This window comes from Dipodomys merriami, unplaced genomic scaffold (assembly GCF_024711535.1).
Source record: "Dipodomys merriami isolate MVZ:Mamm:240054 unplaced genomic scaffold, mDipMer1.0.p SCAF_22, whole genome shotgun sequence".
NCBI lineage: Eukaryota > Metazoa > Chordata > Mammalia > Rodentia > Heteromyidae > Dipodomys > Dipodomys merriami.
In genome coordinates this window covers 19,284,369-19,311,212 of record NW_027203604.1, presented here as the reverse complement: position 1 = coordinate 19,311,212, position 26,844 = coordinate 19,284,369, and the positions used below count along the sequence as shown (strand labels likewise).

Below are 26,844 nucleotides of genomic sequence, written 5' to 3'. Positions count from 1 at the left end.
CTGCTGGTAGGTTTCTCTGTTTGTGGCGATCAGCGGGTCTGCAAACCGGTACCTCAGGCAGCTTCTGCACGGGTGATCTGTGGGCAGCCCCCTGTGTCTCTGGGACTCCAGCAGCCCCCGCCGGGCCAGCTGGCCGCGGCTTGGCATGCTGCCTCGTGACCAGTAATGATTGGGGGAGGGGTCTTCGCTCTTCTCTGTTCTGAAATTCTTCTTTTCCTCTCTTTCTTTTTTATTTTCCACCTCCTGTTTTTCTCTGAGTGTTTGTCTTTTTGTTGTTGTTGGTCTCTTGGGGGAGATTAAGCGTTGGAACTGGAACTCTCTTTTTGGTTGGGGAGAGCTGTAGTGTTTCCCTACTGCCCCATCGCCATCTTGGTACCCCCTCCTGAATAGTTTTTCATAAAACCACCAGCCATTTGCATTTTTAATTTTTTTTTCTTGAGTGTCTGTATGGTTCTTTTGCTCAATATTCATTGGATTTCTTGCTCTTATAAAATTCAAACTGTTGATAGATTGATAGGTAACACACGCATGCTTGGTTATTAAAAGTACCTATCTGTTTGTCTGTCTGACTATCTATCTATCCACTTATCTGGAAAAGCATTCATGTACACTGCCATATTCTACTCCACTCTCTCATGTTTTTTTCTCTCTGAAGAGGTGACTTGCTTCATCAGCAGTGAGTGGTAAGTGCAGCCTCTCTGATATATTTTCTTATTTCATCCATTATGGGGCCAACTTCTATGCCTCCATGCCCTCCTTGAGGCACAGCTGCCTTTACCAGGCCGCCCATCTGCGTAGCTTCATTTCATCTTGCTTGGGTTCCCACATCCAGGCCAGGCTTCCCCTCCATGTGGGGAAGTTCCTGGTCCTACTTTATCACTGACTTGAAGCCATCATGACTCCCTTCTCCATTGCAAGGTGTACCCACCACCTTGGTGTACTCTAGAAGCTTTGGGACTAAATTATCAGCAAACAAGGAAAACAGACAACAGAAAGCACTGAGTGAAAGCATTGGAACCGAAGGGGAAGAAAGGATGATGTTTGAAATAAGTGAGTGCTTTTAACATTGCTGTTGAATCAATTGACCAAGCAACTATCTTTATTCAGTGTTCATTATATTAACACAGTGGGGAGATGAAAATGGATTACAAAGGAATACTGGGGGGAGATGAGATAGAAACATTAGATCAAAACCCAATACAACACATCTCAGTAGAGTGGTACAAAAACATGAACTTAGAAATGGTAGCCTCAGAAGAGCAATACCCCTTCAATGAGGAAGAACATGGCAGATAAACCCTGTGGATGATGAATAATCTAATTGGAGATTTGAAACAGACCCCAAACAATCACTGGTTCTAATGATAAAAATGGAAGATCCTCTTTCAGCCCCTCCTGTGGGTAGAGGCCTCATAATCATACTCTTTGCAGAATGGAGTTTGTTATCAGCTTTCTCAACACAATTCACATAGTAGAATGATGCAAATAAAACATTGGACATAGACCTTTGACCACAGGGTCATCACAAGAGCTCTCCTTTTCCTAATTGCTGGTAAGATTAGTGATAAATGCCTGTGCTCTGATCAGAGAATGGCAATAATGACGGGATAAAGAAATACTCCTGGGAGAACAGGAAGTCAGTTCCTTTATGGCACCCAGTAGATAAAAGCCCATACATACAGCCATTGAACAAACCTGAAATTGTCCAGAATTGCTAATCACAAATTCACAGCAGAAGACCAGACCTGGCTTCATTTCTGAGGGGTTCTTTTCCCACACACACAATGAATCGATTTTCTAGTGCTCTTGGACACAAAGTTCTTGAAAAACACAAGCAGAAAAATCTTTGCAGAAAATCATGCTCCACTTACAGTCCCATCTCTTGACATAATCTTTAGAACAATGGGTTTTTCAGGTTGAAGAAGTCCTTGATCAATTAATTTCAGAGGAATCTGCAACAGTGAAAGAAGCACAATGAACACAGAACTAGAGGGAATCAGGAGAAAACATACAACAGCGAGACCCATCAGCTGCACTGGACATTGATCAAAACGAACTAAGCAACTCATTGGCAGCAATAGGAGAGAGGCAACGAGCGGGAAAGAGGGAACAGCTGACGCCATGTAAAACAAAAGAAATGTACATATCACCCAATGTAGAAGAAATAACTGTACTGTCAAAGGCTCACAGAACTCATAAATGTTATAGACCACGATAGAAAATTTGCCCCATGAAAGTTACAATGTGTTTGAGACGTTAACTAAGCATCACTATCCCACGATACTGTGAAATTTGGGAAATAATATAATCACTTAATCACAATAAAAAAATTGAAAAAAAAAAGGAAAGAAGCACAATGAGAAAGCAAGGAACCAAGTACCTCCAATCACAGCAGAAAAGAAAAAGACACATTAAAGGTAATGATTGTCAACAAGTTTTGACTTTGCTTGTCTTGAATACTTTCATTCATTAAACTCTGTCAAGATTGGGGTAGGAAATCACTCTTTCATCTGTTCACTGGGAAAAAATATAGGTATATATGTTATGTTACTCTACTGATATAATTTTAAGATAAAGGAATGAGTTTTAAAAATTTACCTATCCAGGTACCAGTGACTCATGCTTGAAATCCTAGTTACTCAGGAGGCTGAGATCTGAGGATCACAGCTCAAAGCCAGTCCAGAGAGCAAAGTTCCTGAGGCGCTTATCTCCAGTTAATAATCCTAACAGTGGGTGTGGATCTATGGCTGAAGTGGTAGAGCACTACACTTGAGGGGAAAAGCTCAAGGATAGCACCCAGGCCCTGAGTTCAAGTCCCAGGACTGGCACAAAAAACACACAAAATTTAAATCAGATTCTTAGCCACTAAGAATAAAAATAAAAAGTTTCATTTTAGATTTGTTGGATCTGTCAAGGATAACCCTGAGAAAGTATTATACATTTGAATTACAGAAAGTCTTCAAATTCTAAATAGCCCAATCAATTCTTCAATTTGAGCCAATGAAGTTTAATGACGAGAGAGACTTCTAGAAGGACTTGATTGCTTGCTTGTTTTCTCTCTTCCTTCTTTTACTTTTCCTTCCTTCTTTCCTTCCCAATTGTGCGTAGGGAAATGGGGGTGTCATGGAGTTTTTTTTTTTTGGGGGGGTCCAGTTGTGGGGCCTGAACTCTGGGCCTGGGCGCTGTCCCTCAGCTCTTCAGCTCAAGGCTAGCGCTCTACCACTTGAGCCACAGCGCCACTTCCGGCTTTTTTCTTTTTGCTTATATGGTGCTAAGGAATCGAACCCAGGGCCTCAGGCTTGCAAGGCAAGCGCTCTACCACTGAGCCACCTTCCCAGCCCTGTCCTGGAGTTTTAACTGAAGGCTTCAGCACTGTCACTGAGCTTTTTGACCAAGACTAGCACTCTACCACTTGTGCCACAACTATACTTCAAGCTTTTCAGTAGTTAAGTCCATGGGATATGGGTCTCATGGACTTTCCTAACTTTGCTGGCTTTTAACCATGTTCCTCAGATCTCAGAATCCTCAATGGCTTGGGACTACAGGCATGAGCAGCTGGTACCTGGCTTCCTTCCTTCTTCCCTCCCTTCTTCCCTTTCTTTTGATTTTCCTATCATGTTCTTTTGGCTTCCCAGCATAGTGGGAAATAGGGAATTTCTGGGTACTGTACTAAGTACTCCATACTGTGAGTTGGTCTTTCAGTAGTGGAGGGGTGGCCTGCCCATCCCAGAACAGGGAAGACAAGCACGTTGTTATGAAAGTGAACACTCTCCAATCTGGAAAAAAGATGCTCTGGGGACCTGAAAAGCATTTGTCCCATCTCAAGTATGCTTTTTCTTAAGGTTAAGTTGCTTGGTTGCACATTTAAGAGGAAAGTGACACAGCACTCCCAAAGCCATATATGAAGCAGAAACTATCTATTTATCTATCTATCTGTCTATCTGTCTGTCTATCTATCTATCTACCTATCTATCTATCATCTATCTACAAACCCTCTCCCAGGCAGCAATTTCACTGTAAAGCAAGACCAGAATTTTAAATACATGAGCCTTGGAAACAAGTCTATCCTTCAAGAAACAGCTGTAAGCGTTGGCAAAGGAGAACCCCATCAAATATCAACATCACGAGATCATTCTATGTCATGATCAAATGCCATGCATCCTAACTCCAGCTGACAGGAAGTTCAAATGCACTCAGGTCCAAAATCCTCAGCAGAGCCACATCATGCTAATCCAAACGGAGTGGACATCAGTTTCCTACTCTGATTTTATCAAATAAATGATCTGGTTCCCAAATTGGGAAATCTGAGAAATGGAACAACACTAACAACGAAGATTTTCTGGTTAATCAAATATTAAAAGATGACAATAGGCCTCTCAATTTAAAAAAAAAAAATAAGAAAAAAATCTCCCATAAAGACAGGCACCCTTAGCTCATGCCTATAATCCTAGCTACTTGGGAGGTTGAGATGACACTTTAAAGTCAGTCCAAGATAGAAAAAATCCATAAGACTCTTCTCCAATTAAACAGCAAAAAGCTGGAAATTGGGGTCTGGGAAGGTGGCTTACTAGTAGAGTGCTTGCCTTGCATGCATGAGGTGCTGGATTCAATTCCTCAGCACCACATAAACAGAAAAAGCTGGAAGTGGAGCTATGGCTCAAGTGGTAGAGCCCTAACCTTGAGCTGAAGAGCTGAGGGGCAGTACCCAGGCCCAGAGATCAGGCCCATTGATCGACAAAAAAAAACTGGAAAAAGTGGAGTTATAGCTCAAATGGTACAGCACCAGCCTTGAGCAAACAACACAGTGAAGACTGTGCGGCCCTGAGTTCAAGCCCCAGTATTCAGTCCCAAACAAATGTCATGAAGTATTATTTACCTAGGAAGTATACTGACCTGGGTCTCCTTACAAGGTTGGAAGGAGAAATTCTGCATGAGTCTGACAAGAGCAAGTTTGATGTTCATGAGAGCGAACCTCATGCCGATGCAGTTTCTGGGCCCAACTCCAAAGGGCATGTAGATGTAAGGATTGATGCTTCCCTTGTTCTTCTTGCTAAACCTGAAGCAACAAAAGTGGGGAAAACATGAACATCTCAAGAACCCAACTATTTGTGGCTGAACTTCGGATATCCCTAAACAGTACTAGATAGTATTGGCCAATGAAATCCTGCTAGAGTTTAGTTTTATTTTTTGTCAATTGTGGGGCTTGAACTGAGGACCTTGGCACTGTCCCAGAAATCTTCAGCTCAAGGCTAGTGTTCTACCACTTTTAGCCACAGTGCCACTTCTGCTTTTCTGATGGTTCATTGAAGATAAGACTATCATGGGGACTTTCCTGCCAAGGCTGGCTTTGAACCATGATCTTCAGATATCAGCCTCCTGAGTAGCTAGGATTGTAAGTGTGAGACACCAGCACCAGACTCCTACTGTGGTTTTGCTCTAAGAACTCCAACTTATAATGTATACTGAAGAGCATGATTGTATTAGTTCATCTTTCTTCCCTCCCTTTCTGCACTGCCTCTAAAAAAAAACTTTTTAAGCCACAATCAAAAACAAATACCACTAACACCACCATCAACAACAACAGAAATGTACTCATCATCTGACTTAGGAAATGGTAGCCCTGCTATACAACACCTTAGAACAACAACGAAATTGAATTTTTAAAATGTCTAACCAACAAAAGGAAAGAATTGTAAGCTATACATCTTTTCCTATCCCATGACCCTAGAAGTTTTCAATATGTGGGGACATAAAAGTGGTGTGTTTCCAAAACAAAATTGAAGAGCAGTCTCCTGAACCTCCATGCGAAAATCACAGAGAAAAATCACAAGGTTTACTACCACCCAGGACAGCAAGCCCACCTCAAAAGCCAGCAGCCACACAGGGGAGAGCCCCAGTGGGAGCAAAGCAGGAATGGAAGACAAAGGCTACTTCCAAGGGTTGCTGGAGGCAATGACTCAAGAAATAAAGCGAGAAATTGATCAGAAATTGAAAGAGCACAAGGATGAACTATCCAAAGAGATACAGGGTATCAAACAAGAGATGCATGCAAAAATAGAAGCTGCACAAACCTCAGTAAGAAGTGAGATAAATGCCAAATTAGAGGTAATGCATACCTCATTGAGAGGTGAGATCAGTACTCTGAGAACCAACATTGAATCCATAAAGGGATCCATTTCCTCCATGCAAACCACAATAGAAGCCACTGTCAACAGAGTGAATGAAATGGAAGGTAGGGTGTCAGATACAGAAGACAGAATACACCAACTAGACCAAAAAGTGACAGATATGGAAAAAACACTCAAATTAAACCAAAGGGATATTCAAGAGCAAGCAGATAATGCTAAAAAATTTAACCTTCGCATAATTGGAGTGGACGAAGGTGAGGAATTCCAGAGCAAGGGAATGCAACACCTATTTAACAATATAATCAATGAAAATTTTCCCCACCTCAAAAACGACCATCTTAACTACATCACAAAAGCTTATCGAACACCCAACAAGCAAGACCCCAGGAGAAACACTTCTAGACACATTATAGTAAAAATGATAGATCTGAATAATAAGGAAACAATCCTGCATGCAGCAAAAATGAAGAAGGAGCTATACTACAATGGGAAAAAAATAAGAATTACTGCAGATCTCTCCACACAAACAATGAATGCAAGAAAAGCCTGGGAAAGCACCATACGAGCCCTGAGAGCCAATAACTGCCAACCCAGACTGATCTACCCAGCAAAGCTAGCATTCACATTTGATGGAGAACTGAAAACTTTTAATAGCAAAGAAAAACTAAATGAATACATAAACATTAAGCCAGCATTACAAAGAATTCTAAGAGGGGGGACACAACCTGAAGAAAGCAGCCAGGAACTGGGGCCTGCCCCAAACAGGCGTTACTCAAAGTCTAACTGAGCAAGCACAGGAGGAAAGGAAAAAAGAAAAACTTAGGAAAACAGAATGGCAGGGACAACAATGCATCTCTCTATACTTTCTCTTAATATAAATGGGCTGAATTCGCCAATTAAAAGAAAACGAACTGAGGACTGGATAAGAAAACAAGACCCATCCATCTGTTGCCTTCAGGAGACCCACCTCTCAGCCAAACATACAAACAAACTCAGAGTGAAGGGGTGGAAAAGGATCTACCAATCAAACACCCCCAGTAAGAAAGCAGGTGTAGCTATCCTGATATCTGACAAAATAAACTTTTCATTAAAATCAGTACAGAAAGACAAGGACGGACACTACATATTAATAAAGGGAACAATCCAAGAGGAGGATATAACCATCATCAACTTATATGCCCCAAATATTGGTGCACCCAGATATGTCAAACAAATGCTCTCAAACTTACAGAATAAAATAGAACCCAATACGATAATACTAGGAGACTTTAACACACCACTCTCACCAAAGGACAGGTCTACCAACCAGAGGATTGGCAAAGAAGCTACCGAATTAAGAGAGGCCATACTTCAAGCGGAATTAACTGACATCTACTGAGTATTTTACCCTAAAACAACACAGTACACATTCTTCTCAGCAGCTCACGGAACTTTCTCCAAAATAGACCATATCATAGTTTATGCAAGGAACTTAAGCAAATACAAAGGGATCGACATAATCCCCTGTATCCTATCTGACCACAGTGGAATCAAGCTAGCTCTCAATAACAAAGCATACCGCAGAAATTTCTCCAATACATGGAAATTAAACAGCACACTCCTTAACAATGCCTGGATAACAGAAGAGATCAGAGAAGAAATAAAGCATTTCCTACAATTCAATGAAAATGAAAACACCTCACAAAGAAACTTGTGGGACACAGCAAAAGCAGTCCTGAGGGGCAAATTTATTGCCCTCAGTGCCCACATCAAGAGAATGGAGACAGACAAAGTAAATAATCTCATGTTGCAATTAAAACAGCTAGAAAAACAGGAAAAAATGGGACCTAAAGCTACTAGAAGAAGCCAGATAACCAAATTAAAAGCAGAGATTAACCAATTAGAAAATCAGAAAACCATAACCAAAATAAACCAAACAAAAAGCTGGTTCTTTGAAAAAATAAACAAAATTGATGGCCCATTGGCTAGATTAATTAAAAAAAGAAGAGAGGAAACCCATATTAATAGGATTAGGGATGCCACGGGAAACATCACCAAACGTACCCAAGATATCCAAACAATTCTAACAGACTACTTTCAAAAGCTATACTCTCTAAAGGAAGAAAATCAGGCAGAAATGGATGCATTTTTAGAGAAATACAAGTTGCCCAAACTGAGCAAAGAAGAAGTTAACCAATTAAATAAGCCAATATCCTATAATGAGATACAGGAAGCTATCAAAAGTCTTCCAACAAAAAAAAGCCCAGGACCAGATGGATTCACAGCAGAATTCTATAAGACCTTTAAACAAGAACTAATACCCATACTCCTCAAGCTCTTCAGAGAAACAGAGAAGGAAGGAGCTATCCCAACTCATTCTACGAAGCCAATATCACACTCATCCCCAAACCAGGCAAAGACCCAACCAAAAAGGAGAATTACAGGCCAATCTCCTTGATGAACACAGATGCAAAGATCCTTAACAAGATTCTAGCTAACAGAATCCAGAAACACATAAAAAAAATAATTCATTATGACCAGGTAGGCTTCATCCCAGAGACACAGGGATGGTTTAACATACGTAAGTCAATAAATGTAATCCAACATATCAACAGAGCCAAGGTCAAGAATCACATGATTATCGCTACAGATGCAGAAAAGGCCTTTGACAAAATTCAACATTCATTCATGCTAAAAGCTCTGGAGAAAATAGGAATAGAAGGAACATTTCTAAAAACAATAAAAGCCATTTATGACAGACCAATAGCCAATATTATACTTAATGGGGAAAAGCTGCAACCAATTCTCCTAAAATCAGGAACAAGGCAAGGATGCCCACTGTCTCCACTCCTCTTCAATATAGTCCTAGAACCCTTAGCCAGGGCAATAAGGCAAGAAAAAGACATTAAAGGGATCCGCATAGGGAAAGAAGAAGTTAAACTATCCCTTTTTGCAGACGACATGATACTATACCTCCATGATCCCAAAAACTCCATCCCCAAACTCTTAGAAATCATAAATCACTTCGGCAAAATAGCAGGATACAAAATAAACCCACAAAAATCAGTTGCCTTCCTATACACTGATAATGTACAGGAAGAGAGGGAAATAAAGGGAGCAACCCCATTCACAATAACCTCCCGAAAAATAAAATATTTAGGAATTAACCTAACCAAAGATGTAAAAGAACTATTTAATGAGAACTATAAAAAGTTAAAGAAAGAAATTGCAGAAGACACTAGGAAATGGAAAGACCTCCCATGCTCCTGGATAGGCCGACTTAATATAGTAAAGATGGTAATATTTCCAAAACTAATATACAAATTCAATGCAATTCCTATTAAAATCCCAATGACGTACATCACTGAAATACAGAAAACAGTCCAAAAATTCATATGGAACAACAAAAGACCTAGAATAGCCAAAACAATTCTAGGGGATAAAGACAATATGGGAGGGCTATCCATGCCGAACTTCAAACTCTACTACAGAGCTATAATAACAAAGACAGCATGGTACTGGCACAAAAACAGACCCGAAGACCAATGGAACAGAATAGAAGATCCAGAAATAAACCCACAGGCCTACAGCCAGCTGATATTCGACAAAGGAGCCAAAGACATACAATGGAAGAAACACAGCCTCTTCAACCGCTGGTGCTGGGAAAACTGGGCAGCCACATGCAGAAAACTAAAAGTGGACCCCAGCCTATCACCATGCACCAACATCAACTCAAAATGGATTAAAGACCTTAACATTAAACCTGAATCTCTGAAACTACTGCAGGACAGAGTAGGAGAGACACTTGAACTAATAGGCACAGGAAGGAACTTCCTGAACAGAGTCCCAGGGTCACAACAAATTGGAGAGAGACTCGACAAATGGGACTACCTTAAAATAAAAAGCTTCTGCACAGATAAAGCTATCGCAACCAAGCTAGAAAGACAACCAACTAATTGGGAAAAAATATTTACCAGCAATATATCAGACAAGGGGTTAACATCCTGTATATACAGGGAACTCAAGAAACTAATCCCTCCCAAACCCAACAAACCAATTACTAAATGGGCAAGGGAACTAAAGAGGGACTTCTCAAATGAAGAAATAAAAATGGCAAAGAAACACATGAGGAAATGTTCATCATCCCTGGTGGTGAAGGAAATGCAAATAAAGACAACCCTGAGATACCACCTTACCCCAGTCAGAATGTCCCACATCCACAAATCAGCCAATGACAAATGCTGGAGGGGATGTGGAGAACGAGGAACGCTATTACACTGCTGGTGGGAATGTACACTCATACAACCACTTTGGAAAGCAGTCTGGAGGGTCCTTAGAAAGCTAAAGATTGACCTCCCTTACGACCCAGTCATACCACTTCTAGGCATCTACCCTGAACAACAGGAACCAATATACAAGGACACGTGCACCTCCATGTTTATTGCAGCACTGTTTGCAATAGCTAGGATATGGAAACAACCTAGATGCCCCACCACAGATGAATGGATCCAAAAATTGTGGTATCTATACTCAATGGAATATTATGCAGCCATTAGAAATGACAAAATAATGGCATTTGCAGGGAAATGGATGGAGCTAGAAGGAATCATGTTGAGCGAGGTAAGCCAAGAACGAAGAGACAAACAGTACATGGTCTCCCTGATAAGTGGATGATGAATCCAAAATGTTAGGTGATATGACAAAACTAACAGGACTTAAGAAACAAAGAACTCCCACTCATCTGGTTGAACCACTACTAAATATCCCCATGCTGCTGATCACATATATGGTATATAACATATGAGCACCGTTATATATTACAGACTGTGATAGACAATTTGCTCCAGGAAAGTTAGAATGAACTTGTGACTTTAAATGAGCATCATTATTCCACAATACTGTGAATTTCCGGAAATTAAGTAATCACTTAATCACAATCAAAAAAAAAAAAAAAAAAAAGAAGCTTGGGGAAGGGAGGGAGGGAGGGGATAGTAGGGGGAAAACAATGGAGGGGGTAACAATGTTCAAGAGGAAGTGAAAGTGTACTCATTACCTCACTCATGTAACTGTAACCCTCTGTATAGTATCTTTACAATAAAAAAAAAAAGTGGTGTGTTTACAAGCAACACAGTGCAGTTGTGAACGGAGGGTTCTCTGATCTGCACTTTGATTGCTTCTCGCTCCTTCAACCAGAGCGAGGGGCACACTTCATGCTGGCTCTAGAGACAGCACCGCCCACAAGACAAGGCCTCTACCACCAGGAAGACCCCAGCTCAGGGACAATTGAGGTCAAGATCCACATCTTCTGATCTTAAAATCCCATTTTAAAATTGTTTACCAACATAACAATGAAATTATTTCTAGATTGTACACTGCGCCCAAAGCCTGCCCTTAGCTCCACATTTCCAGGAGAGCTTGCTCAATCAACACCAGAGGAAGGATGATTCAGGAGCTGCCCCAGGATAGCAGCCACACATGGGGCCATGAGGACCCACAGTCTGCTCTGGCCTCAGAGAGGTTTCCTGAACCATCAGGCCCAAGACATCTCAGGTCCTCAGTCTGCATTTTAGTGATCACCCTGGAGGGTCAAGGACCAATGACTAATCAGTGCAAGACAACTGTGTTTCCCAAAATGGGGTGGTGTGGCAAATTTAGACAGCTAAAGGGGATGGCACACAAAACCAGAGGGAATAAAAATCCCAAATATCTAAATGCAGAGAGTATAGAATAAATGATGGCAGATGCATACAGTCATCCTAAATCTTCATAGACACCCACCTGTCACCCATGTGCATACACACACATACACACACACACACACACACACACACACACACACACACACACACACACACACACACACACTTTGCCTTGTCTATTCAGGATTAGTTGCAACATCCAAACAAAACATAATCCATAGATGCTCAAGGCCCTGATAAAAAATTATAACATGAAAATGAACTTTACAACTTCGGCAGGGGAGGGGGGAGCAGGCAGGTGAGGGGAGAGAAGGGATAGTAGGGGGAAAACAAAGGAGGAGGCAACAATGCTCAATAAGAAATGTACTCATTATCTTGCTTATGTAACTGTAACCCCTCTGTACAGCATCTTTTACAATAAAAAACGTACAAAAAAATCACAATTCAACTGAACACCAGTCATGTACCGGTATAGTATAAATACTCAAGTTCTGCCTACCAAAAACAAAAAGAAATGGCAGACTATTTGCAAAAGACTTAAGTATAACCTAGCATATACTGTAAAACATCTCTACATTATTATATTATAGGTACTCCTATAATATAAATTCAGCATAATTCTCATATTTTACTGTTTGGAATATATTCAATACTGCTGTATATATCTGATACTGTTTCATATTTTGCAAAGGGTTTTGAGCCACAAGTGACTGAAATCAATCAATCTGTCCTTTAAAATTAACAACCAGCTGGGTGCTGGAGAATCATGACTGTCATCTTAGCTATTCAGAAGGCTGAGATTTGAGGAACACAGTTCAAAGCCAGCCCTGGCAGGAAAATCCAAGAGATTCTTATCTCCAATTAACCACCAGAAAACCAGAAGTCGTTCTATGGCTCAAAGTGGTAGAGCACTAGCCTTGAGCACGCAAGAGCTCAGGAACAGTGCCCAGGTCCTGAGTTCAAGCACCATGACTGACAAGACAACAAGAAAAAATAAAATAAAATAAAATCCAGTACAATTACATGCATATCACTGACAAATGATTACTTCTAGACTTGGGATTTGTATCCTTTTTTTCTGGTCCATTTTTACAATTTTGTCCATTTGTTATGCTTGTAATATAAAAAAATATATTGCTGAAAGCCAGGCCCCATTGGCTCACGCCTGTAATCCTAGCTACTGAGGAGGCTGAGATCTGAGGATCACCGTTCAAAGCCAGCCCAGGCAGAAAAGTCAGTGATACTCTTATCTCCAATTAACCCAAAGTGGTGCTGTAGCTCAAGTGGTAGAGCGCTCACCTTGAGCTGAAGAGTGCAGGGATAGCACCCAAGCCCAGAGTTCAAGCCCCATAACCAAAAAAAAAAAATTGCTGAAGATAAACACATTTGTGCAAATCATTGAACAAGAACACTATGCCTTCTGTGCTAAGGGCCACGCAGGTGCTGGAAGTGACCCCCATCTGGGAAGGCATCTTTCTTGCCCCACTTACCTCTCAGGGCGGAATTCCTCAGGCTCTGGCCAGTACTTGGCGTCCCTTTGAAGAACATAGGTTGGTACCATCACCACGGTGTTTTTGGGAATAACCACTCCGTTGATTTCCACATCTGTCTTACAGACCCTCTCAAGTCGGCCAACAATGGGGTACAGCCTGAGAACCTCGTTCACCACCATGTCCACATACTCCATCTCCATCACGGCATCATAGGTAATAGGTGCCTGACAAGCAAGGAACAGATGTTCATTATTACATTATTTGGGATACAGTCTGAACTCTATGAAATTCTGCCAATGCTCTTAGGACTCCAATGCTCTTACCAACTCTTGTTGGTGAACCTTAACGTTCACAAGGTGGTTGTTTGTTTGTTTTTGTTAGTTGTAGGGCTTGAACTCTGGGCCTAGATGCTGTCCCTGAGCTCTTCAGCTGAAGTCAAGTGCTCTACCACTTGAGTAGAGCTGTACTTCCAGTTTTCTGAGTGGCTTATTAGAGATAAGAATTTCAGGGGGCTGGGAAGGTAGCTCAGTGGTAGAGTGCTTGCCTTGCATGCATGAGGCCCTGGGTTCGATTCCTCAGCACCACATAAACAAAAAGAAAAAAAGCCAGAAGTGGCGCTGTGGTTCAAGTGGTAGAGCACTAGCCTTGAGCTGAAGAGCTGAGGGACAGCGCCCAGGCCCAGAGTTCAGGACCCATGACTGGACCCCCCCCCCAAAAAAAAGAATCTCATGGACTTTCCTGCCCAGGCTGGCTTTGAACCGTGATCCTCAGATCTTAGCCTCCCGAGTAGCTAGGATTACAGCCACCAGCACTCTGCCACAGGTGTTTAACTAGTGATCAAGTCCTAGGATCTGCTCAGTGGCCCATGAAAAAAAACACAAATAGGAGGGATGGCTATGCTAGTCAATCCCCTGGGGCCTAAGCTCATTGTTGGTGCCCTGTACTGCTTTTCTTTCTCCTGTGAGGGAATGTGACCAATAGCTGAAGACAATGGTCCTCCAGTCAAATACATCAAAGTCAGTGTTACAGCTCACCAGAGAGAGAACAGAGGTATGGTCTTTAGAAAAGAGAATTCCTGTTCTATTAAGTTAAATAGACTGTGTGGCCACTTTTGCAATTATATAATAAATATGGATCCATTATAATACTTATATTCTAGATATACACAATCACATTTCATATGCAACTCTATAACTAATCAAGGAAAAAAATGATATGGTTTTAAAAATAAAAAAGAGGGACATACCAGGACACATACTTTCAGTAATAGTAAAAGTTCTAAAGAGGATACAAATGCACAGACTCAGCCTCAGCTAGACCAGTCCACAGTTGTTCCTTTAGAGCTTGATTGTGGGCCATGCGCTCTCTTGACTGCCAGTCCAGCTGCCCATAGAATCTCAGTGTGAACACAGAGATGTAAACACAGTGTGACAATGTGCGGCTGTCACTCAGTGCTCTAATGAAGATTAGCCTAGATGCCAGATGCCCCTGGGTCATAGCTTAGCTTCCTCAACATTAGCTCTGACTCAGGAGACTGAATTTTTTTTTTCTTTTTAGTTTTTTCTTATTGTGAAAATACTGTACAGAGGGGTTACAATTATATGAGCAAGGTAATGAATACATTTCTTATCAAGCATGTTTGCCTCCTCCTTTGTTTCCCCTTACCATCCCTGTCTTTCCATCTCTCCCCTCTCTCCACCCACCGCCCCCCGCCAAAGTTGTAAAGTTTGTTTTTCGACATAACGTCATTGTTGCAATGGGTCCAACTGTATCCCTATTTAAACAATTTGTTTTTTTCCTTCCCTTCCAGAAATTATACCAGCATCAAATACAGTGAAAACTGGGGTTATACCATGGGGGAGAGACATACAAAGCAACAAAGAAATCATCTTATAAATATGTTAGAAACAATAGCAAGAAAGAAAAACCATTTGAGTTCTTAACTTGGGGTTCATTTAGCCTAACATCAACTTATCTGACCATCTCTGCTTGTCTCAGACATATACTAGTTATTGCAAATAAGGGAAACCATAGGACCTATGTTTCTTTGAGCCTGACTTACTTCACTTAATATAATTTTTTCCAAGTCTTTCCATTTCCTAATAAATGTGGCAATTTCATTCTTTCTGATGGAGGCACAGAATTTCACGGGTTGGGAGAAGATCTTCACTAGCCATACAATGGACAAGGGTCTCATATCTAAAATATACCTGGAACTCAAAAAAATTAAATCCCCCAACAACAAATCCTCAAAGAAACACCCACCTAATTAATAAGTGGGCTAAAGACTTACAGAGAAACTTCTCTGAAGAGGAAAGAAGGATGGCCAATAGACACATGAAGAAATGTTCAACATCCCTAGCCATAAAAGAAATGCAAATCAAAACAACACTGAGATATCACCTCGCTCCAGTTAGAATGGCTATAATCAAGAACTCTAATAACAACAGATGCTGGAGGGGATGTGGACAGAAGGGAACCCTACTGCATTGTGGGTGGGAGTGTAAACTTGTTCAACCACTTTGGAAAGTAGTATGGAGGTTCCTCAAAAGACCCCACATAGAGTTTCCCTTTGACCCAGCAATCCCACTTTTGGGCATTTACCTGAATGATCACAAACCAAGACCATACTAAAGCTACCAGCACAACTACGTTTATTGCAGTATTACTTACCATAGCTAAGATATAGAACCAATCCAGATGCCCCTCAGTAGATGAATGGATCAAGAAAATGTGGTATACATACACAAAGGAGACTGGAGCTTGAGTCATCCTGTGCAGCCTAACCAAGTCCATCCTGGCTTGGGCACAGCACATCTAGCACCTATCAGCACCTAAATATTTAGTTCATATGTGCTTATACTTCTGTGCCACTGAGATTTTTGCCTTATTTGGGTGGGTCGGGGGGTTAAGCGGGGGAAGTAGTCCTGGTGCCAAACTCTGTGCATGGACACTGGGCCTGCGCTTCTTTTACTCACTTGAGACACAGTTGTGGTTAATTGGAGATAAGAGTCTTGTTTACTTTTTGGGCCTGCCTGACCTTGAACCATGATCCTCACATCTCAGCTTCCTAAGTACCTAGTACTACAGGTTCAAGCCAACAGTGCCTACCTTGGACATGTTATTTAATGACAAATCAGGGATTCAATTGGAAAAATTAGCTTTTTACAAAGATCTTATACGTCTTTGAGTAGCACTGAATACCTTTATTTCCCTCACCCCCTTTCATTTTTCCCTCCAAATTCTTCCCAAATACAACCTTGTACAGAATTCCTCACCAGAAGTGATAAGGAGGCATTCTTGTAATGCCTCATCAGTTCCCGCCCTCCCCAGGTGCCTTGCCCTCACCTTATTGGGTAAAGTCCTGTCAACTTCCTCTTGCAGCTTCTTTTGGACATCAGGGTGAAGGGCCAATAGATACATAGTAAAAGAAAGAGTGAGGCTGGTGGTCTCATAGCCAGCAAAAATAAAGATAATTGATTGGGCTGCTAGCTCCAGGTCAGAGAGACCTAAAGGAAAAGAAACATACATTTTAGGTCAATGAAGTCAGTACACAATGCCATAATCATGGTTTATAAGACCACTAATACCTAAGGATAAGACATAGAAAAGCAAGGTAATGTCACCTAGTCACCACATATGACAAGAGCTAAAGAGACAAACTAAGTTCAATCCAGTTTCCCAAAGGTCTGCAATACCATTGCCCATTTTGTCTGTGTTCTCCATTTTTGCTACTTAGAGCTGGGTCATTTAAGAGACCATATTCTATCTAACAGGTGCCACCAGAGCAGTGTGACCCCATCTGTCTGATTGGGGGACATTGTGTACACATATGGAAACAGCAAGACAAAACCCCTTTGTACAACTACTATGTCTTAATAACAATAGAAAGAAAAGAGCATGGAGGGATCTTTTCCATTGAAACATATTCGAAGGATCTAAGGGAAACATACGATCTAAGGGTGGAGAAATCAATAGGTTGCCAGGTTCAAGTGGCACATTCCTCTAATCCTTGCTACTCAGGAGGTTGAGAGTTGAGGATTGAAGTTTAAAGCCAACCTAGACTCTCATGTCTAATTAACCACCAAAATGCCAGAAGTGGAAGTATGACTCAAGTGGTTGAATGTCAGTCTTGAGCAAAAAATCTAAAGGACAGTGCCCAGGCCCTGAATTCAAGCCCCAGAAGTGGACAAAAAAAGAAATCACTATAATAGGAAGTTAAGGGGTTATTCATATGTAGGTAAAAGAGTATATGGGAAACATTTCTGCATTTACCTCAATTGTCTATGAAGCTACAATTTCTCTAAAATACCAGCTACTTAAAAATATGGAGACCACATGAAAGGGTTTTCAGTGAACAAACATGAGAGAAGTTGAATATCAAAATAAATGATGATACGAAGAGAGTAATTGTGTGTGTGTGTGTGTGTGTGTGTGTGTGTGTGTGATTCCGGGGCTTAACTCAGAGCCTGAGCTCTGTCCCCTGAGCCTTTTAGCACAAGGCACTCAACCACTTGAGTTACAACTCCACTTGTGGCCTTTTGGTGGTTTATTGGAATTCAGTGTATCATGAAGTTTCTACCTGGACTAGCTTTGAACCATGATTACCAGATCTTCCCTTCTTGAGTAGCTAGGATGACAAGCATGAGCCACTGGAGTCTGGCTGTAAATGTAATAATATGTAAGGTCATGGTACTGAGCATGAGATTCCCTTTGGCTGCCATATAAAAGAGCAGAGTGTGGGCCTTTGTGAAATTCTGCAGAAATATGCCTCTATGTGGAAAACTGACTTCAGATTTCCCTTGTGAATAGACCCAAAGGACTCCCTGTTACCTTTTTGGGACTCCATGTCTTTGGAATTCTGGGAGTTAATCATCAGCTGCAATAAATCCACTCGGTGCTGGAAAGAAGACAGATAGATTTCAAAGACAGAAGGTAATCCATGAAATGAGAAGTAAATCAGAAGAGCAGAGCTTAGCCTCCCTCTGTGAATATACGCCATGTAACTCCACACATCTTTCTTTTTCCTTTTTTTTTCTTTCTTTTTGTCAGTAATGGAGCTTGAACTCAGGGATTGGGTGCTGTCCCTGAGCTTTTCTGTTCAAGGCTGCCACTCTACCACAGTATCACCTCCACTTTTCTGGTGGTTAATTGGAAATAAGTCTTACAGCCTTTCCTGTCCAGGCTGCTTTGAACTACGATCCTCAGATCTGACTCAGCCTCCTGATTTGCAAGGTACAGGCATGAGCTACCGATGCCTGGACACAAAACTTTCAAAGATTGTCTGAGTCACCAGTGAATGAGAATATCCATTTATATATTTATATATTTATATATATTTATATATTAGGATCTTTTCCTAAAAGAAAGCCAGCTATCCTGATCAACAGTTTTTGGTCTTTGCTCTCCCCAGCTCTGACATTCTCTGACTTCTGAGTGCAGACTCTTGGCCCAGGTAGGATCTGGCTTCTACTCCCATCACGTCTGTTTACTCACAAACAACAACAGGACTTCAGACTTTTGTTCTGTGGACATACTTCCTAATGGATAGTCCCACAGATTCAAGGATCTGGAAACATGTCACAATTCTGGAATGCTAGAAAATTTTCAGTGACACCTAAAGGAACCCAGTAATACAGACATCCTTGTTGTGACATCTAAGCTGTATGAATCAGTATTCAGACAGGCCTTCAGGGGCTGAAATTCAACTTAGACACACTACAATAGATGGCCTGAAATAGCCAATGTGAAGTTTGGAAATGAAATGTGTGTGTGTGTGTGTGTGTGTGTGTGTGTGTGTGTGTACTAGGACTTGAACTCAGAACCTAGTTTCTGTCCCTCTACTTGTTTGCTCAAGGCTGGCACTATAACATGTGAGCCACTTCTGGCTAATTGGAGAGAAGAGTCTCCTTGACTTTCTTGCCCAGGCTGGCTTCACACCATGATCCTCAAATCTGATCTCAGCCTCCTGAGTAGCAAGGATTACAGGCATGAGCCACTGATAGCTAGCATTTATAACTTAATTCTTTTTTTCTGGTATATTTTATACCTTCATTCCCAACCACTACACACTTCATTCTCCCTTCCAATCTAAAAATTATTTTTCTCAATCTAGGGTTTTCCATATAACTTTAGAAAAGAACAGACAGTTAGATAAAACATACATCTAGAGCCAAATAACTTTTGAACCATGAACAGCTTTAAGTAACCATCAGCAGCTTTTACCTTTGCTTTGTCCTTGAGGCGACTTTCTTTCATCCTTTCTACAGAAGTTCTTAGGAAATTTATAACATCCTTTGGAAACGCGCTAATATTTAATGCCTCATAAACAGGTGTAAGGAATGGAAAGAGTGCTAAAGGAGAAAGCAAGAAGAAATAAATACATGGTGAAAATACAAAATGTGCTGTCTATACCATGGAATATTATTCAGCCATAAAAAGAAATAAAGTACTAATACATGCTTCAAGATGATGAAACTTGAAAGCATGATACAGAAGCCAGACACATTTATAGAAAGGGTCCATAAGAGACAGTGAGAAAATAGTTAAGTGATCATTCAGACCTGAGAGAAATAAAAAACAGATAAAAGGTACAGAGTTTCTTCCTTCTTTCCTTTCTTCCTTCCTTTTCTCTTTCTCTCTCTCTCTTTCTTTAGTCAATAGTAGTCTAAATACTCTCTTCAATCTTGTGGGGGTTTTCTGTCTCAAAGCAGGTACCCTACCACTTTTGTCATAGCTCCAAATTGGAAATTAGAGATTCAGATTTTCCTGCCCTGGACAGGCTTCCAACCACGATTCTCAGATCTCAGACTCCAAAATAGCTAGGATTATAGGTGTCAGAAACTAGCAGACAACAGCTACAGGGTTTCTTTTGTGCCAGTCCTGGGTTTGAATTCTGGGCCTTGGCACTGACCCAGAGCTTCCTTTGCTCAAGGCTAGCACTCTACCACTTGAGCCACAGCACTACTTTCAGCTTTTTCTATTTATGTGGTAATGAAGAATTGAACCCAGGGCTTCATGCATACTAGCAACCACTGAGCCATATTCCTAGCCCAGTACAGGGCATCTGATGACAAAATGTTCTACAATTAACAGGGGTAATGTCCACACATATCTTTAAATGTTATTGAGTTATACAAGTTTGTGAGATACTTATGTGTTTAAATGAACTATATCTCAATGAACTATTTTTTCACAAGGAAGGGAGAAAGACAGAGAAACAGAGAAACAGAGAGAGATCCACGAACCTACTGAGAACAACACTGGATCAAAGAAACTAAATTTTAGGAGCCTCTTGACTTTTTCCACAAATACGTCCTGTGGGTTGTTGAGGGAATCGATGTTCACCCCAAATGATGTCCCTGTAATCACGTCTAAGCTGTAGGCTCCGAAGATGCTGAAGAAGAGAAAGACACCGGACAATTAAAACTTATACTTCTTTTCCCCCCTCTTTCCTTTTTCCTACACAGGAAGCAAAAAGTAGGGGTGAATTCTTCTGTAAGACAAGAGAATTGGAAGCTGTTCTCTGTCAGAACTGCTTGAGAGGTCATCAGAAGGTTCCAGAACTCCACCCCCAAAGTCTTTACCAGGGGCCACAACCCTGGTGCTAGGATTTACAAGGAAAACTGGGTGGGTCAGACGTACCTGGGAGCTCAACGAACTCAATCTCAGAAAACAGAGATACCTCCACCCCCACCAGACAAATCACAGCAGTACAAATGCTATGTGGACAATAATAGCTTATAGTATAAAGTGATGGATTGTAATAGGTAATAGACTGGGGCTTGGGCAAGCCAAGAATGGAGTGATAGTCATTCTTTCTCTCTCTCTCCCTCTCCCTCTCTCTCCCTCTCTCTCTCTCTCTCCCTCTCTCTCTCTCACCCTCCCTCCCTCCTTTCCTCCCTCTTTTCCTCCCTCCTTCCCTCGCTCCCTCCCTCCCCCCGTCTCTCTCTCTCTTTATGTCTGTTTTTGTAGGTCCTGAGGCTTGAACACTGAGCCTGGGCTATCTCTGAGCTTCTTTTATCCAACCCTAGCACTCTACCCCTTGAACCAGTATATAGTGATGGATTGTAATAGGCAATAGACTGGGGCTTGGGCAAGCCAAGAATGGAGTGATAGTCATTCTTTCTCTCTCTCTCCCTCTCCCTCTCTCTCCCTGTCCCTCTCTCTCCCTCTCCCTCTCCCTCTCTCTCTCTCTCTCTCTCTCTCTCTCTCTCTCTCTCTCTCTCTCTCTCTCTCTCTCTCTCTCTCTCTCTCTCTCTCTCTCTCTCTCTCTAACCCTCCCTCCCTCCTTCCCTCCCTCCCTCCCTTCCTCCTTCCCTCTCTCCCTCCCTCCCCCCCTCTCTCTCTTTATGTCTGTTTTTGTAGGTCCTGGGGCTTGAACACTGAGCCTGGGCTATCTCTGAGCTTCTTTTACTCAAGCCTAGCACTCTACCCCTTGAGCCACAGCTCCATTTCCAGCTTTCCTGAGGGCAGTTTATTGGAGATAGAGTTTCACAGACTTTTCTGCCTGGGCTGGCATTAAACCACAACCTTCAGATCTCAGTCGACTAAGCAGCTAGGATTACAGGTGTGGGCTACCAGTGCCCAGCAAGTACTCACTCTCTCAATGCTACAGGTTTGCCTTTCTCTGCTTGTGGTCTCAGGTTTTTCACCAAACCATCAGAAAACTCACGAATGATGGGGAACATCTAGGCACAAAACAAGAGAAGTTAAAAGAGAAGACTTAAATCATAGCAGCCATGACAGCCCCCCCCCCCAAAAAATGATGAAAAATATATCACATTTATGAGAAACCATGGAATTCTAGGACATAAAGACAACACACCTTTTTTGGTCTGACTGTCTGGCTGTCTGCCTGTCCCCTGACTCATTCTGTAATTTTCCAGCACCATGTTCTCAGGTTTGATTACCTCCTTCAGTTTCCCACTGGTGAAGGTGGGGGAAAGCAATGTTCTTATTCTCTTCCAATCTTCGTCCACAGAGAAAGAGACGGCATTTTTCATAAATCCCGTTGGGCCAAAAGACTAGACTCCAAAGAAAAACAGATTTTTGCTATATTTCAATTGAAGATCTTGCACAGTTGTATAAAATTCGTGAATTGGCAGCATTTAAAAACTTTTTGTGGGCTGGGAAGGTGGCTCAGTGGTAGAGTGCTTGCCTTGCATACTTGAGGCCCTGGGTTCGATTCCTCAGCACCACATAAGCAAAAAGAAAAAAGGCCAGAAGTGGCGCTGTGGCTCAAGTGGAGGAGGGCTAGCCTTGAGCTGAAGAGCTGAGAAGATAGAGCCCAGGCCCAGAGTTCAGGCCCCACGACCAGACCAAAAAAAAAGAACTTTTTGTTGTCTAAGTGAGCAGTTTGCCCTCCCTAAGAAACTCAACCGATATTCAGCCCAAATGCTTAGTTCCTTTTGAGGCACCCAGCTACCTCATGTGATTTCAGGATTTCATATTTTAGACACTTCTCTATCGACACTTATCTATTGTCTTCCTTATAATTATCTTCTAAACAGAAAGGGTTCAATCCAACATGTTGATTTCAATGTTCTTCCCCACTCCCTCATTTCCCCAGAGGTTATACTTCTTTCATAATAAAGAGGGATAAATGTCTATTTTGTTGATAAATAAATATTACAACGTGTTTTTTAATGGATGCCTACCGGGTGGTTTGTGAAGGTAGAGTAGCATTCTTTAACCAGCACTGTTTTGATCACATCTGGATCGGTAATTGCCAGCATGGGCTGCGGACCATCGTACAACCTGTGTATGTACCAAACACAGCTGTGTGAAAAAAACCTAAACTGCCAGGCTATGCACCTTGAGCCAGAACAAAGAAATCCAGACCGTGATCATACTCCAAGCTCCTCAATATATGCCAATAATAGATCCTTGTTCAACCTAGGGATTTTGAACACAGATGCCACAGGGGTCCACAGAATGAAGGCCAATGTACTAAGGTGCAGAGGAGACACCTAAAGACAAAACAGATCATCCAAGAGCTCATGATCATTGGGACATTTGGTTAAGTTCAAGCAGTGCATACATGAGTTTTATCCATGCCAGTCACCACAACTTTTAATATGTTAAAAACATTAAACATATCTGGCACTGGTGGCTTACTCCTGTAATACTGGTTACTCAGGAGGCTGAGATCTGAAGATCATGGTTTGAAGCCAACCTGAGAAGAACTCTACGAGACTCTTACCTCCAAGTAACTACCAAAAAGCCAGAAGTGCAGCTGTGGCTCAAGTGGACAAGTGCTAGCTTTGAGCGGAAAAAGTTCAGGGACAGTGACCAGGCCCTAAATTCAAGCTCCAGGACTGTCACAACATGTACATACACAAATAGTGACAGGTGAGATCTTCATAAGGAAAAGCCTCCACAGAATTCATAATTCATCAGTGTGGCTCAATACAGTCTGGGCTGATGGTGTACCAACAGAATGGATTATCTATCTTCACCAATCTACCCCATGGAAGTTTCCAGAATACTTACCCCCAAAGGTTTCCATATTTTTTATAACATTCTACATCATAAAATACAATGCCCTGGGAAGAGAAATAAAGGTAAATGTTACATGTGTAAGACCTCATCCAAGTACATTCCCCTTGATCACGTTTTAGAACAAGTTTGTATATGCAGTATGTCTCTTTGAAGTGGCTTTCATCAAAGCATTCGCGGGGAGGAGGGAGAGCCTGGACTGGCTTCAATCTGCAATTCCCAGGTCATTGGCTGTCTGAACTAAGACGATATATTTAAGCACAGTACCCAGCAGACATGTCCAATCTTTTATCTTTTATCTCCTCATGCAACTTGTTTTTTGTTTACCAAATGAGGTCCCTGGAGGTAGGATGTTCAAGTCACCTCTTCTGGCATAGAAAATTAATGTAAGACTCTGGCAGAAGTCAGAGTGCAAGTGAAGGCAAAGTGAATTTGCTCAATATGAAAAGATAAGAGTGATGCCACCTCTACTCATAGGGCACTGTAATTAGAACACTTCCTCTGAAGTTTGACTTCTGAAGGTAACAAAAAAAAAAAAAAAAAAAAAGGAAAAGGAAAAAGAAAACTTCTGATGAGATACTCAATTGTGGTATTTTAACTGTGCAAATAAAAGTCCCTAGAGCTGAGAATGACTCTTCCTGGAATTAGCTCTGGTAGGGAAAAATCCTTGGTGCTCACCAAGTCTAACTTTCAAGTTCTCAACATGAGTGCCAAGATGCTGAAAATCTGAGTGGATCCACTGATGCCCCTTGGATGCTCTGAACAGCTCAACACAGAGCCCTGCAGTACACCTGGCCATACTTTAGGGGGAGCGCACACACAGCTTTTGAAAGTCAGCATTTCCTCTCCACCAACAACACTTTCTATAGATGGAAGGAAGCCAGTCTTTGCAACCAGAAAAGCAAAATGTAGAGCTCAAACAACACTCACCTTACGATAACCAAGAATAGTTCCCAAAAAGGGCAGAGGTTTCGGGCCAGGAATTCCCAACTTTTTAAAAACTCTGTGTGGATAGGTCCCATATCTATAAATATTAAAAGAAATCCAGGTCACACACACACACACACACACACACACACACACACACACACACACACACACACACACACACACACACACACACACACACACACACACACACACACACTGTACACATATGGAAAGTTGCCAGTTACTAACTCAAGAAGTAGGACAGTCAAACTGGGAGAGTAACACGTCGGAAATAATAAAAACCAGAAACTCAAACAGCAATGATTACCCATGTTCTACAGTTCCTTTCTTATGGCCTCTGAGAGAACCCCAGAAGTCACAAAAATGAGCTAAAGGTAGCTGGAGTCTTTAGGCTCCTCAACCTACAGTAAAAGTCAATAACCTTGTTTTGGAATATTACTGTGGAAATAATGTCATTTGCAGGAAAATAGAACTGGAAAACGTCTTATTGATGTGAGATATGTCATGTTCCAAATGCCAAACATTACATGCTATTGCTCATCTCTGAAATGATCATTATGATGATGAAGGTGATGATGATGGTAGTGATGAGGAGGAGGAGGAGGAAAATGAAGATGACAGCAATAAGAACAGGATATAATTAAAAGCAGGAATGTTTGGGGGGATGGGTGGAATGGGGAGAGAGGGAAAGAAAGGATACCAAAGACTGATGAGTATTAAAAGATGGTACATGTGTTCCACATGCTAGATTTTGTGTATGTGTATGTATAAAGATAACACAATGGGTGCAGTAAACACTGTTTGAAAAGATGGAAAGAGAAGAGAAGGGAAGATAGAATAGAGGAATTGAATGTGTTCAAAGTTTATTGCATCCATGTATGAAATTATCATAATAAAACCCCCGGTATTACCAATGTATGTTCATTCAGAAATAAAATTAAATTTAAATAATCGATTAATTAAAACAATGTGCTTATGAGGTAAGTTTTGTGTGTGTGTGTGTGTGTGTGTTGAGAGAGAGAGAGAGAGAGAGAGAGAGAGAGAGAGAGAGAGAGAGAGAGAGAGAGAAACGGGAGCCTGATCGTACACCTCTATAATCCTAGCTACTAAGAAGGCTGAGATCTGAGGATTGTGGTTTGAACCTAGCCTGGGCAGGAAAGTCTGTAAGATGCATTTGTGTGTGTGTGTGTATGGTTGTGGAGCCTGAACTCAGGGGTAGGGCTTGAACTCAGAGACTGGGTGCTGTCCCTGAGCTCTTTCTACTCAAGACTGATGCTTTGAAACTCAGCACCACTTCCAGTTTTATAGTGGTTAATTGGAGGTAAGTCTCACAACCTCTACTGTCCAGGCTGGTTTTGAACCATGATCCTCAGATTGCAGCCTCTGGAGTAGCTAGGATTTCAAGCGTGAGCCACCAGCACCTGGCTGTGAGACTCTACTCTCCAATTAGCCACCAAAAATATCCAGAAGTGGACCTGTGGCTCAAGTGGTAGAGTGAGAACCTTAAGCAAAAAAGCCCTGTGACAACGCATAGGCCATGTGTTAAAGCCCCAAGTCCAGCACCAAAACAAACAATAGAGACCTTCCACCCCAAGAATCTTGACGTCCCTCCAAGGGTGATCAGTTCATATTGTGCTTCTGCTGAATTTGAGTCTTTAATTCAGACCCAAAAATCAACTCAGAGATCATTTCCAAGCACTGGCACTATCACACACAGAGAGAAAGACAGAGACAGAGAGAGACAGAGACAGAGACAGAGACAGAGACAGATTTAAGAGTTCCATGAAAGAGAAATATTTATTAACTCTCTCCTGGGATCTCTACAGGATAATCCCGTAAGGTGTTGGTTAAATCTGACTCTTGAGCAATTGTCCCATTTGATTTTCTTTTAGATATTCCCAATCAACAGATCATAATAATCTTTACCCTGAATCCTAGGTTATGGGGTGGTAGGAGAAGCAGAGTTCAGACAGTTACTCACAGATAAAGGAGCACCAAGCTGGTAGCCAGGAGGATCCAGGTTTCTATGGAAAAGTTTGGGATCAAGTCCATGGTCACTCTCATCCAGTAATTCTCTCCTCTAACTTTTCCTTT

At 41.6% G+C, this 26,844-nt stretch overlaps 1 protein-coding gene across 1 annotated transcript; it reads right to left on the bottom strand.

The window, feature by feature from the left end:
- Positions 1–1,066: 1,066 nt before the first annotated feature.
- Positions 1,067–26,844, bottom strand: LOC138834841 (cytochrome P450 3A9-like). Its single transcript, XM_070033607.1, has 13 exons — positions 26,732–26,844; positions 24,730–24,823; positions 23,794–23,846; positions 22,959–23,058; positions 22,212–22,325; positions 21,901–21,989; positions 20,547–20,695; positions 19,525–19,652; positions 18,133–18,199; positions 16,648–16,808; positions 13,297–13,523; positions 4,894–5,056; positions 1,067–1,952 (listed from the first exon to the last, which is right to left on the bottom strand). The coding sequence occupies exons 1-13, from the start codon at positions 26,812–26,814 to the stop codon at positions 1,857–1,859; spliced, it is 1,524 nt and encodes a 507-aa protein (XP_069889708.1). The 5' UTR covers positions 26,815–26,844; the 3' UTR covers positions 1,067–1,856.

Excerpts from the sequence above, each read along its gene's own strand:
- LOC138834841 (XM_070033607.1), bottom strand. The coding sequence starts at position 26,814 with ATGAGAGTGACCATGGACTTGATCCCAAACTTTTCCATAGAAACCTGG. Across the intron at positions 23,847-24,729 it reads CTATTCTTGGTTATCGTAAG|GGCATTGTATTTTATGATGT; the intron begins GTGAGTGTTGTT and ends TTCTCTTCCCAG. Across the intron at positions 21,990-22,211 it reads CCAGTGGGAAACTGAAGGAG|ATGTTCCCCATCATTCGTGA; the intron begins GTAATCAAACCT and ends TTTTGTGCCTAG.